Source organism: Sinocyclocheilus anshuiensis, unplaced genomic scaffold (genome assembly GCF_001515605.1).
Source record: "Sinocyclocheilus anshuiensis isolate Anshui unplaced genomic scaffold, SAMN03320099.WGS_v1.1 scaffold214, whole genome shotgun sequence".
NCBI lineage: Eukaryota > Metazoa > Chordata > Actinopteri > Cypriniformes > Cyprinidae > Sinocyclocheilus > Sinocyclocheilus anshuiensis.
This window is the reverse complement of record NW_015544136.1, coordinates 387606-400983: the sequence shown is the minus strand read 5'-3', so window position 1 is coordinate 400983 and position 13378 is coordinate 387606. Positions and strand designations below refer to the sequence as shown.

Below are 13378 nucleotides of genomic sequence, written 5' to 3'. Positions count from 1 at the left end.
ACCGATCAGCCTGTGATGATGATGGCCAGGTGCTCCTCGCTTGTTTCCAGGGCGACGCTGATGAAGCTTCGGGACACTCGTCACAATATATATATATATATATATATATATATATTCTTTTGATAGCACATGGTTTGCCATTCATTATCAATCCTACCCACAATTTTCTTTAGTGGCTGAAATAAAAAAAAGCACAGTTATAGAGTAGCATGAAAGTGAGCAAATGGTGACAATTTTCATTGTGGGGTGAATTATCCCTTTAATATAAGAATGATTGCTGTTATAGTACCACTACAAGCCTAGCAGAAGCAATCATTTCAGGATGAGAGCTTTCTGCTCCTTTTCAGGCTCACAATTTCGCTTTTTTTATGTGTGTTATGTCAGTCCATTTACAGTGAGGATTCGGGAACAACAAGAGAATGCTTTCAAATGTCACATGTCTTTCTGGCAACAGTATAGAGCTTCAGGCACAGTCTCTGTGGGCTATTTATCTGTGAATGACGGAGGACAACTGAAGGATGCTTAGAGACTATGAGACACTAACCTTTCCTAAAATCAGTTCAGTAAGGTCCCATAGCATATTCCTGCCTGGATTCAGATGGTTTGTCTCATATAATTCTGCTTGTGTATAATTTATGGTTTGCACAATGATGATAAATAAGACATTTGAACATAAGATTTTTTATTATTCAGTATTTCAATAAATGATAATCCTTGCTGTCTGGACTGTCTTATTCACATTTTTTTTTTCATTCAGAAAAAAAGGTTATTGTAATAGGAAAGTCAAAAGTAGTGGCAAATTGCTTTATGCTAAAATACGAAAATATATCAAATAAAATTAGGTCTTTTTGCAGTATCTCTACTTTTTACCTGAGTGGCATCTAACATAAACAAGCAGGATAAAAATGTATAAATATTTTACACATAAGTTACTCTATTAATTCATTCATATCACACTTGTATTCATGCTGATATTCAGTACAATAATAATACAGTAAAGACTATGCCAGTAAAATTAGTGTTTTTATTTTACATTTGATTCCTTTTTAACTAAAATACCATTCAAAAGTTTGGGGTCGGTATGTTCTTTTAATGTTTTTGAAAAAGAAGACTTTTATGCTCGCCAAGGCTGTATTTATTTGATCAAAATACAGTAAAACAGTAATATTATGGAATTATTACAATTTAAAGTAAGCATTTCATATTTTAATATATCTTAAAATGTAATTTATTCCTGTGATGACAAAGCTGAATTTTTAGGGTCATTACTCTGTAGTGTCACACGATCCTTCAGAAATTATTCTAATTATCAAGGGGGGACTCAACAGCCAGCTGTGTAAACAGTTTTGAACATATCTGAAATTCAACAGAAACAAGGAGTAAGCCATTAAAATGTACAGCTTAGCATCGTCTTGTGTTACAATTCTGAGAAGGTCAACAACAAGACAAAATTATAACTGCCATTAAATTGTCACAGTGGAGGTCAAAGAGAGTGTTGAAAGTGTTAAACACATCTGTGGTTTAAGCACCATTCTATTGAAAACCAAATTACTAACCTCAGGGGTTAAAACATGTGACACTCTTCCAGAAAGCAACTTCATGCTTGCAAACCAAGAAGTTTAGAATTCTGACATGAAACAAAGTTAAAAAATAAAGCAGACCTCATTAACTCAAGAACAAACTAAAATGATGAGGATATGTCTGGTGCTGCCATAAAGTTCAAGCCAGATCAGTGAACTGTGATTAAAATTGACTCCGAATGGCCAAGGTCTGTGGAGTGAGGAATGAGATTCTATATTCATTTTGCCTTTTCTTCTCTCTTCATGACACAAACAATATATTAAGAGCTGAAGAGAAAGAGCAAAACTAGTCTAGCCAAGTAAAAAACAGAAATGCACGTGTATAGCTATTTGTGATGACAGTGATGAATGGTTTAGGTACTTTCACAACAAGACATAAGTTTTAGGGCCTTGAAACACTTCAACCACCTGCGCCCTCCCAAAAGCTGAAACATACAGGGAAGGGAATTGCAAAATACAGTGAGCGACTCCGAGAGAATCAGAGAGTGTGCTGTGAATCCATCTGGTTCATGTGAGCACTCCTGCTGATTGCTTTTGCAGGCGGAATGCAATAGTAACCGAATCTTCCAATATGTAGGTCAACGTGTTGCAAAGTCCTAAAATTGATCCGTGGAATCACCGCCGCCTCTTAGTTGTGGGAGAACCTGATAGTAAGTACTGAAAATTGAATCCTACCGTTTTTGCACTCAAACATTCTCCCCGGCTCAACGCAGGCCTATGGGGTTGGGCTGAGAGGAGGAAGTGATCCTCACAGGTGGTGAGGGTTAGATTAGCTCCTCTCCGATCACACGGCTCAGTCGTTGTGAGAAAATGATCCTCCCCCTCAAATCCACAGTTAAGACACACTCCACCCGTGATGCTGTTGAACAGTCGCCCAGTCGCTATGCATCATCGATGCCATGGAAACTGAGATGACAGGGCGTGGGGTTTGGCTCTGACGTTTGCTGAAAGCTGCGCACATCAATTAAAGAAAGATGTGGGGAAAACATACTTTCACAACTGAGCCTGAAACCTTTTCACATTTTTCAAAAAAAAAAAAAAAAAACACACAAACAAACATAAATGAGTGGAAAGTTTGTTTTGTTCCTGTAAATGTAAATAATAATAATAATAATAATAATAATAATAATAATATTATGATAACTGAAAATGAATGGCTTTCTTTAATGCCTTAAATCAATCAATCATTTGTGCAAAGTGTGTTCTGTTACTGCATGTGTCTGTTGCTCTCCATCTGTATGAAGGAGCCTGTTTATGTCCATAATAGTATTTACACAGGCTGTCCTCTATTACTCTATTGTTTATTTACCCCATAAAAATCTGTGTGTGTGTGTGTGTGTGTGTGTGTGTGTGTGTGTGTGTGTGTGTGCGCGCATGTATTTGCTCAGGAGGCAGTCCTTTCAAAGGACATGGGAGCTATGCAAGTTCATGTGTGTATGTGTGTGGACTGTGAATCTATGCTAGAGTGCATGGATAAATACATGACGTAACTCTCTGTGTGTGCTTCCAGACTTGGGATGCTTCGTGCTTATGTGGGACGCAGATGAATGAATAACCATGTGTGGCATTTGGACAGAGTGTACTGAGTGTGTTATAGTACATATTTGTGTATGTGTGCATGGATGTCTACAGATACGAGTTGGAGACTAATCGTGACTGTAGCGTAAAATCGCTTCAGTCAGTGTGTGAACTGCTCTAACATGACAGCTGGTCTGAGCATGACAAGCAACCAAGAGTACAGAATTGCCTTTCACATCAACTTGACAAGTTTAAGGCAAATCTTGCTTGATTTTAGTCTCAGATCAGAGACTTCTAACTTCAGCCCAATGACATGGTATGAAAACTCAGAGCATCTATATTATGCATTACATATTTCTTCTCCTCTATATTTAGAACAACTATAGCAAGGTTTTTGTTTTTTTTATGGCTGACGTGCCTAATCCAGATCCTGAACTCAACCTCATTTCAAAATGAAACCCTACCAATTCCTAAACTCAACCCCATTCCAACCCAATGCCTCAAAATTCAACTCGGTTAGCAAATGCTTCTGCTAGGATTTAAAGTTTTCGCTTCATATAACCAGGTTCGTTTTTTTCCAAGCACTGTGGAAAAGCAAAACAAAACTTAAATATCCCATGGAATCAAAATTTAGCCCATGTCTATGAGCTTTAAAGCCATCTATATGCTAATATATTGCTTAAAGCTTACAAAATTGACTTGCACATATACAGATTTTAAATGCTCATGCTTTTTCTTCTGGCAAAACACTAGCTGGTATTTTGGAATGGAAAAAAAATTCTAAAGCTTATAGCATGTTTTGTTTTTGTTGTAGTAGTAGTTAAAATACCAAATCTGACCATTGATAACATAATGGACAGAAAATGTAATGCAAAATAAATAAATAAATAAATATATAAATAAAAAATAATAAGACAAAATACAATACAATAAAATAATAAACTAAGCTAAAATAATAAATTAAACTACAAAATAAAATAATCTAAATGTAAAATAAAATACGATCTAGAGCTTGTTTGCATGCTTCAACACAGATTTAACATTGTGTACTGTACGCCTGACCTTGAGGCTGCACTGCTTGGCTCTACTTGCTGTGGGCCTGTTAATTGTGATAAATGGAGATGACAAGCTGCAGTGTTAGAGCAAGGAGTCAAAATCTTTTATGCCAGCGTTCCACGCAAGCATAGCTGGGTAATTAATGAAAGATGCTTGGATGTAGTGCCGCTCCACCTGCCTGCACACTTCATTCAATAATCCCACAAGAGAGCGAGAGAGAGAGAGAGAGAGCGCGAGTATATACAGTATGTGAGTTACATTTGCTCAAGCATAAATAGGGGTGTTATCTATTGACCCAACATAATTTGCATATGGGTGAAAGTCTGTGTGAATGCATGTGAATACGACCGTTACTAACACGTAAGCATTTTTAAACACAGGAAACATGCTCACACAAATAAACACGCTGCTCAAGTATGCTTGGAAGAGAGGATGTTGCTATAGACTATATTCCATTGGGACATACAATGGGGTCCAAAGGACCACATTGAAAATCTGGGATTCAAAATCCAATTTAAACCCACAAATAAACACAAGGTTTACAGATTCTAAATAGTTTAAAACAAAGAAAAGTTATGGTGTAAACTAAAGACACAATAAAGAGTCTGCAATGCAATTTTTTACTAGTGTTCTTTATTTTTATATTTTTATGCTCAATTATGACGTCTCCAGTTCAAATGATTTGATGAAATTTGATTACTCCAAATTTGTTTTCATGATTTTAAAGGTCATCTGTGCTTTTGAACTTACTAGCAGTTCTGAATTATAAAAACTGGTCCATATTTATAGAGTAAAGTGCATTTGTAGTTGTGCCAGTGTTGACCATGCATAGGGGATGTTTGTGCACCGTCAGCATAAAAGCTATATTAAAAGGTATTGTACAACCTGCAGTATATGAAAATATACCACATTGCTTGTTCAAAATGCACGGACAATCGAGAAAGACATGCTTAAAATACCCCATCTATTAGACGAACACAAAGACTGTTAGATACTCAGTACACTTAGTCTTGACTTGCTGTCACGCATCTCAGGGACAAAAAATATATATCTTAATAATTATCTTATTAATATCTGATCTTCTAGCTTTCTGCTGTAATGATTATTCACTAGTGTGATCAATTAATGCTTATACTTTACTTTTAATTAAGGCTGTCAATTTAACACATTCATTTAGTGCAATTAATTATAACAAATATAACATGCAAAAATTATCTAATTAAGCGTGGCAAATAAATAAATAAATACATTTTAAAATTCCAGAATAACAAGGCAAGAAATGCTGAAAAAAAGCATGACAGAATAACAATATATTTTACTATAACTATAACTAAATAATTATAATAAACTTTATTATATTGTGCCTTTCAATGCTTCATCATTTATTTTGCACTGTTCTTTGTTGCTTGTAGCTAAACTGATGTGTGTAACCTTTATTCTTGCCAATAAAACTGAAAACTGAAATTGAAAAACGAATGAGAGGAAATAGATGCAACGCTAAACACAAGGGAAGGGGGAGAAAGATTTGATGAAAGCTTTGCTAATGCTAATATTGTACTTTTTCATGATGAAATCTTGGATTTGACAGTTAAACAGATCATATTTGTATCTCTTCAAACAGAAATTATATTCACAGAATAGAAAGAACAAAAGAATGCAAAAGCAAAATATGCTTTCAACAGAGATCTAATTTAGTAGTTTCAAAACAAACGGCTCTTGCTAATTTGCATGTCTAATCTGCTGAGAGAATAAATTTCCCACCAATAAAGTAAAAAATAGAAGCAAACAAGAACATCAGTCCCTTTCCTAATGTTGCAGCATTGTGATCTACCAATACGAAGGAAGAAATGCCTTCTGGGAACCCACTGCAAGCCTCTCTCGTGTAAATGTGTTCCGTTTTAAGTGAGACGCAAGTTGTGAAAAATGTCAGATGTAAAGGGAAAATCGATTGGAAAGGGATGAATGAGGTTTTGTCTTTTCTTATGCAACAGCTGCCAGGTACCAGCTGCTTGTAAAAAGCCAACACTGACAGGCTAATTGAGTTAATTCACTCATTTAATTTAAAAAAGTACGAGGATCTGGGACAAAGAAGGCAGAGTGATCACTGACTCAGCGAACAGAATATCTTTCTTACTCATGTAAAACCGTGGCAAGCTGCGAGAGAATCCCACCACTCTCTGTAGCACATGTCGCATGACTGCACAGAACGTCATGCCCATCTAAAATGAGGAGGCAAGTCTGGCAAAAAAAAAAAACATTCAGATTTAAACATGTTGGGGTTGCCAAGTCACAGTGAAAACGCATGGCAGTTTCCACTTCATACCAATGTGTCATTTTTGGTTTTGTACAAATGGCTAAAACTAATTCAAGGACATGTTTCATGATTACTAATGGGAAATCAGGGATGGAACAATTCATTCCATTAATGAAATCCTCCAGACATGGCAATAATACCTTGAACCTATCATATTTCTGAATCATCTTCATGCACCAGCTAATATTTAATTTTAACAACAATTAATTTTTCAACAATTCTCCAAAATGTTTTTTGCATTCCAGACTATGTCACTCAAAAAGGTTTGGAGTCTTTGGACTTTAAGGTCTTAAAGGGGTTATAGGATGCTTATATATATATATATATATACACACACACACACACATACACATATGTAGTGTAATTTGTATTTTCTTACCTTGACATTAAATTACAGAGAACTAGTTATCGCTGCTGCATGAGTTTTTCTAAAACAAAGATTTTCAGAAAGATTCCAATTAAAAGACGATGCTGTGCCGAATGTATTGGATCCGACAGTAATGTCGCACCACAAAAGTTTGAGTCAACGTTTTTATTACGTGGTCACTATTGCTTTGTCTGTTATTACAGATCTTTTGATATGTTCTGAGTATTTGAGTATGAGTATTTATGCATTTTTAACCTAAATCACAGCAGCGTCTATCTGTGAAGGATGTAGGCTGTCAAACATACACAACTGCTAGCCAATCATAGCAGTGGGCATTTACTTCCAAGTCTACAATCCACCATGCCTGTTCAAACAGAGCGTTCCGATGAGGGGGGTCAAAACAGGTCAGAAAATAGCCTATTACTTCTGAATTATGATTTTATTTGATGTTAAAAATCTTGATAACATTATAAGTGTACCTCAGAGAACAGAACAAATTGAAAAGCAAAGTCAGTTTAAGCACTCCCAGGTTGCCAGCTCCACCTCTGGTTTATCTATACTCCTTCTTTGCTTTAAACACAGATATTTTAAATGACTCATGCAAAATCTATACCGTACGCTCAGCTGTTACAGAGTGCTTGCCATTCAGCCTTTAACTAAAGTGCACTTCCTGTTCCCTCATCAAAAGCCCATCTCTGAAATCATGCACCAACCGCTTCGTCAGAGTATGTTCACTATCATGTAATACAGCTTTTGTGCAAGCCTTGGCACTCTTTACACACACTTTCATTCTCACTTTTTCCTTTGCCATATCTCTACTTCAGGCAGACCGTCTGTGCTCCATGCCTACACTAACTAAGTGAGTTTAAAGAACAAATGCATTTTGTGTGAGCCGTCCAGCTTTTAAAATGCCCAAAAGCTTCCAATGCTTCCCTAATTACCTCATTAGATAAAAAAGCGCAGTATTAATTTAAGTGATTTATGATAACCCTCAATATGCTTTTAAAATTGACTGTTACAGTCTGTGGGTGATAAAACCAAGTCTTTAAGTGAGGTTGATTTGCCAGCGCTTAACATTAAATCTGTTATGTCTTTCTTGGTGAGAGAAGCCACCATGAAGTCATTCCTTTCCCAATGTTAAACTATTTAAACCAATATTTCCCAACCTGATGGAAATTCTGACTCATTTCCATTAACCAGTTCATTTGAACAGTTTGTTCTGTTTTTGCTTCTTTTTTGCTTTCATCCCCAATTTGTTTTTAACAATTATTTATACCAATACCAATATGTATATGAGTATTAATCTTAGATAATAACGCAGGTGAACCCTTGGTTCACTCACTTTCAAACATTCATACTCGGTTCTTGACTCATTATGAACCGGACATGTCTGTCTGTACATTCCATTCAAACCCCCCATAACATTAATTTCATACTTGCCCCAAATCTCTCCCACGACACCCAGAGCGGAGAACCAAGAAATATTTAAACAACCAATTCAAGACCAACATGATCTAAAGCTATTCAATTCTGAGTGACAGAGGAACATAAGGTTGTAGGGCTGCACGATTATAACAAAAATCATAATTGTCGATTATTCCCTTGAAATTGTAATTGCGATTATTAATTGCGATTATCACAATTTACATTGAATTATGTTTATATCATTGTTTGATGCAACTGCTTGCCGTAGGTTTATATGAAAATAAACAAGCTGAAAACACTCTAACTGAAAAACCTTGTGCTTTTCTATAGTATTAAGCCACAAATGTCAAATATACATCGGATTGGTTTCTTCTTTAAATTATAACAACAATTTAAAATATGAATGGTATTATAATGTTACACGAAAACAAACTAAAACAATGGAAAAACCCTTAAGATAACATGTAGAAAGTGAAAAAAAACATAAAAAACATGTTTTAAAAAAAAAAACATATCTTAAGCGTGCAGAATAACATAAGTGGACTTTGAACGATTAATTGCCGCTTTGAACAATTATGTAATTGTGGCATCCATAACTGTAATTATGTTCGTGTAATAACACGATTAGAAATTCGATTAATTGTGCAGCCCTATAACGTTGCATACAAAAACCAACCTAAATCACCTAAACGGAAACTCTTGGAAGCAAGCTCGTTTTCAGAGTTTGAGAATTGCAGAGAGGATTTGAAAGGATATGTTCAGAAAAGGAACTCCCAAATGGCTTAATGTCATTATTATGAGCTACATTTCAAGGAGATGTGGCAGAGGAGCAATCACTGAAAGAGCTCCTAAAAGAGACACAGCTCTGCCACAAAATACCTAGCAGGTCTTTAGCACTAAATAAGCCACCATTTACATTGCATTATAAAAAAAATAAAAATAAAACAATAATCGCCTTGACTGGTAATTAGAAAGTGAGCCTATCGTCAAAAGGAACAATGTGGCCCAACGCAAAGTTCAATTCTAAGTACTTAAGAGGCTGTTCACTGCTCACTGGGAATCCTCACCTGTGTTTATACTCAATACATGTTTGATTAGTCACGCAAAATAATGGGTCGTACCAGCCGTTGCTAAGACACAGTGAGTGCTGAATGCATTTGGAAGTGCCTAAAACCCCTAAACCTCAACATTACCCTCAAAAAGGCAGTTCCAAGCTCTACAGACTCAACTTTTCTCAAAAGACCACAAGCATGTCTTGACAAACAGCCTTTCTCCTTTAAAACAGAACACCTCTGGTTATAATTAGACATGTACACCATTCAGTATGTATACTATTGTGTGAAAAAAGCCAAATAGCCACAACTGCTACAATGAATCGAGACAGCAAATACATAAGCAAACCAAACTGCGACAAATAGCACAAAATAGACTGTGGCTCTTCTGCTTCTGACATTTAAATTCTGACATCTTGAGGAGAAACTGATAAGCCCACTGCATGCATCTAAAATGTTGTTTGTCCGTATCTAAAACCTTTAGCTCAAAGCTGTTGGGTCTGTGGAGAGCAAGAAGCCTTTCCACTCCTTACATCTCTGTGATGAGTTCATTAGACCTGTGTGCTTATTGAACTGCACTGGGTCGACTGTAATTTGACAAAAGCTTCCTGTGCTTAACCAGGCCGAAGGAGTCATGTGTAAAGGTGAAATTATTCTTCCTGTGGGGTGCTATGAATACACACACAAACTCATGACCTGTGGAGCAAATGACCTCAAAGACCCTTGTTTTCTGCAGGACGGGTTACAAAGGATGCCTTCTGAGCTCCCATTAGGTGTGCCAAGGTGTAAATTAAGGGCAAACATTTGACTTGTAAACAACCGGTGGCATCATGATGGAAATATGCGATCAAAAGAGCTAGAGGGAGGAGAACGAAATGATAACAATGTCATTCATGGCTAAAGTGGGCAAGATTACACTTTCATAAGCTTTTCTTCCTCACAGATGACTCAATTTTCTTCTGACCTCAATTATATCGTAAGCATCAGCACAGCAAGTCAATCATCTCAGATCTGACCTTTTGACCTCTGTAGCTGCCAGCAAAAAGTTAGTCAGCCTTCAAATGCTAGGAATGAAACGTGAGTATTGCATTTTTTAATACTACATTTCCTCTGAGATCACAGCAACCACACTGATGTGCTGAGGCAACGAAAAAGAGTAAAATATAAGTCGATTAGCAGTTGTGCGGAATCCTAATTACTTCTTTGCACCCCTGCCAGCCACATGGGACATTTCATAACACTGGCACTCATCACTCACTCAATCTTCACTCACTCAAGTATTTCAAGTATTTCAATCGTCACTCAAATCATTTTCAGGGAAAAATCCGCAGCACTATCCGCTGCGTAGAAAGTGGTAAAAACACATATTAATGGTAGCTGAAAGCTTGTATGTTTTGACTGTCACAGTTTCAGCACATTACTTCGTAATGGTGCCAAACTGGGCCACGGTCCAGAGCGGAGACTAATAAACTTGCTGCACCCTTTATAAGGCTAAAAATAAAGGCTCTTTTCTTCTTTACCTTTCAGTGATGTCATTTTTTATTATTTAGAATCTATATGCTTTTGATGCATTGCCAGGCTTCTATTATAAGCTAGAATTGACATTCTTTTAAAATGCCTTGCGGCTCAGCTGAGGACTGGCAAGGGATTGTGTCCTGTCCCTGCTTGTATTTACTGTCTACAGAATTCAATAGCACACCCACACACTGCTGACTCACATTGGCAATGATCTCCCCCATCGAAGGATAGTCATTAATTACCTCCACCGTTTCCCTTAAAATCTCAGTGTCAAATGATAGTTTAATGACAAGTGTTATTCTACTATATATAAACAAGACAATCAAAAAGGAACAAAAATTAGGGCAAAAAGGCTGTAATTAATATTTGATTAAATAAATAAACATGCTTCTGGTGAGAAAAAAAACTAAACAACGCAACTAGTGTGGAAAAGTTTGAATGGCTAAAATGTGCACTGTAATAATACTTTGTTAAACTTGTGGTAAAAAATAAATAAAAATTGGCAGCTCTGGTTTCCAGAAGTTTTTTATGAATGTATATGTAAATGACACAAAAAATACCAATCTACTTGAGTCCTTAAAATGTATTTGATACTATACTTTGCTCACACAAAACACAAGTGATACAATGGAATGCCACATGATGTACTAGCATAAAAAAGCCTCTATAGTAACTGTCACCAGTACCAACAGACTGAAAAGACTGACAAGAGCACAATGTTACCCACGCAAACAAAATACCATTAGGTTAATACACACAATACTAAAATAATGCTTCAAATATGACTGAAGCAACATAAAATGCAACATAAAACACTCCAATGCACATAATTATCAGAAGAAGAATCTAATATCATTAGAATCTTATAAGAATAATCTAACTTTTTAAATGACATCTTAACAACAACTGTGACTGTGTGCGCACGGGGTCTGGGAATGTTTCTTTCTCAAAAAACATGATTGTATCTATATTTTACCATACACTTTTTTTTTCAGCAAATTATAAGGTAATGTATACGTTGCCTTTCTTAAAAAAAAATAAAAAATAAAGTGTTGTCTTCTACAATTTTTCACCGTAGGCCTACATGAAGGTAATTCACAATTAAGCAATTACAAGGTTTTTACTGCATTGTAGCATTTTTATATTCTTTTCTCTGTTAAAATAACTAACATTTTAACAGTTAAGCTACTATACGCTTTCATGGGGTAATAGCCGTACCTGAGGATGGAGGATGCGACTCATTGCTCCAGTGTTTTTCTGCAGAAACCGTCAAACAGCACAGCGCTCCTTTGCTCCAGATGCAGCTGTCCGGATGCTCCGCTGCGTGTGACAGACCTGTTTGAAAAACAACAGATATGCACCCCAAGGATGGCCAGGGCAGCACCTACAACTGGAAATAAACGGGTGAATTTTGCGCGCATTTGAGTCGCTGCCTCATTTTCACCCAGTTCCAGTTTAGTTATTATTAATACAGGCGATATATCCTTATTATTTAGGGATTCAAATGTACACTATATCCTCGGTAAATAATCTTCTGTCCGGTTTGATTTCTTAATGTCCTCGGAAGCAGGTGTAAACGGTTTATTCAGACCCCATATCAGTCACGCGCAACACTCAGTGTTCCTGTTAGATATGATAAGCGTTTCAACCTGCTCCCCTGCGGCTGGGACTGAACTTTTCCGAGAGTGCTGCCACTATTTGCTCCGTTTCTTTTCCAAAATGATTCGTTCCTTGTAAACACGGCAGATCCTCTTCGCGTTGCCTCCTCACACCGAGAGTGACCCTCTGTTTGTGTCCCATCGGTCAACAGTAGGCTAATGCGTTCACATGAAGCCCCTACATGACAGCGAGGAGGCGCCACTGAGCGCGGATAAGGGAAACAGATGTTCGGATTTTGCGCGCGTGCGGCTAAATGTTGTCCAGCGAGCAGAATGTGACGACAATTGTAAAAAGTCTTGCTGACGCGCGAGTGGGGTTCGCCGGTGTAAACTAACCCGTGCGGTTCCCACGCGGGCTACGCGTCTTCATCCTATCCAGGTTCACTCTCTCGCGTGCGCACAGCAGCAGGCTCAACGCTGAACAGACTTCATAAGGAGTGAGTTCTAATCGAAAGTGAGCATCACTACACCCTGTTCACTCCGAAGGGGGACATCACTTGAAGTGTGTCCTCTAAAGAGAACAGGGCGCATCACTGTCTTATTTAGAACACCATACACAATATCTACCGACGTCACTAGCACTTTATATTCCACCAAAGTTGTGCTTAATGGACATAAAACGTTCTGAATAACATCGCTTTTACCGACGTTTGAACAAAGAACCATAAAAATATGTAAGCGATATAATAGATATTTGGGTTTCCCAGGTAATCCCTAGCCCACATTAAATATAAAATTAATTTATTTAATTTCTTAAAAAGAATCACTAGGATTCTCCAAGAAGGATTATGTGAAAGGACAAAAATTACAGTAGAAGTAAAAAATACTGTACGTTCAGTTGTTACTAACCAGTCGCGTTCGCGTGAAAAGGTAACCAGTGTGGGGCCACT

The 13378-nt window shown here is 37.0% G+C and overlaps 1 protein-coding gene across 1 annotated transcript in view; it reads right to left on the bottom strand.

Moving 5' to 3' along the window:
* LOC107694955 (corticotropin-releasing factor receptor 1-like) overlaps positions 1-12921 on the bottom strand; it is a 92383-nt gene extending 79462 nt beyond the window's left edge. The window contains exon 1 of the mRNA XM_016494681.1: positions 12049-12921. Within this exon, the coding sequence (XP_016350167.1) occupies positions 12049-12072 (24 nt within the window). The 5' untranslated portion in view covers positions 12073-12921. The remainder of the gene's footprint in view (positions 1-12048) is intronic.
* Positions 12922-13378: the final 457 nt, after the last annotated feature.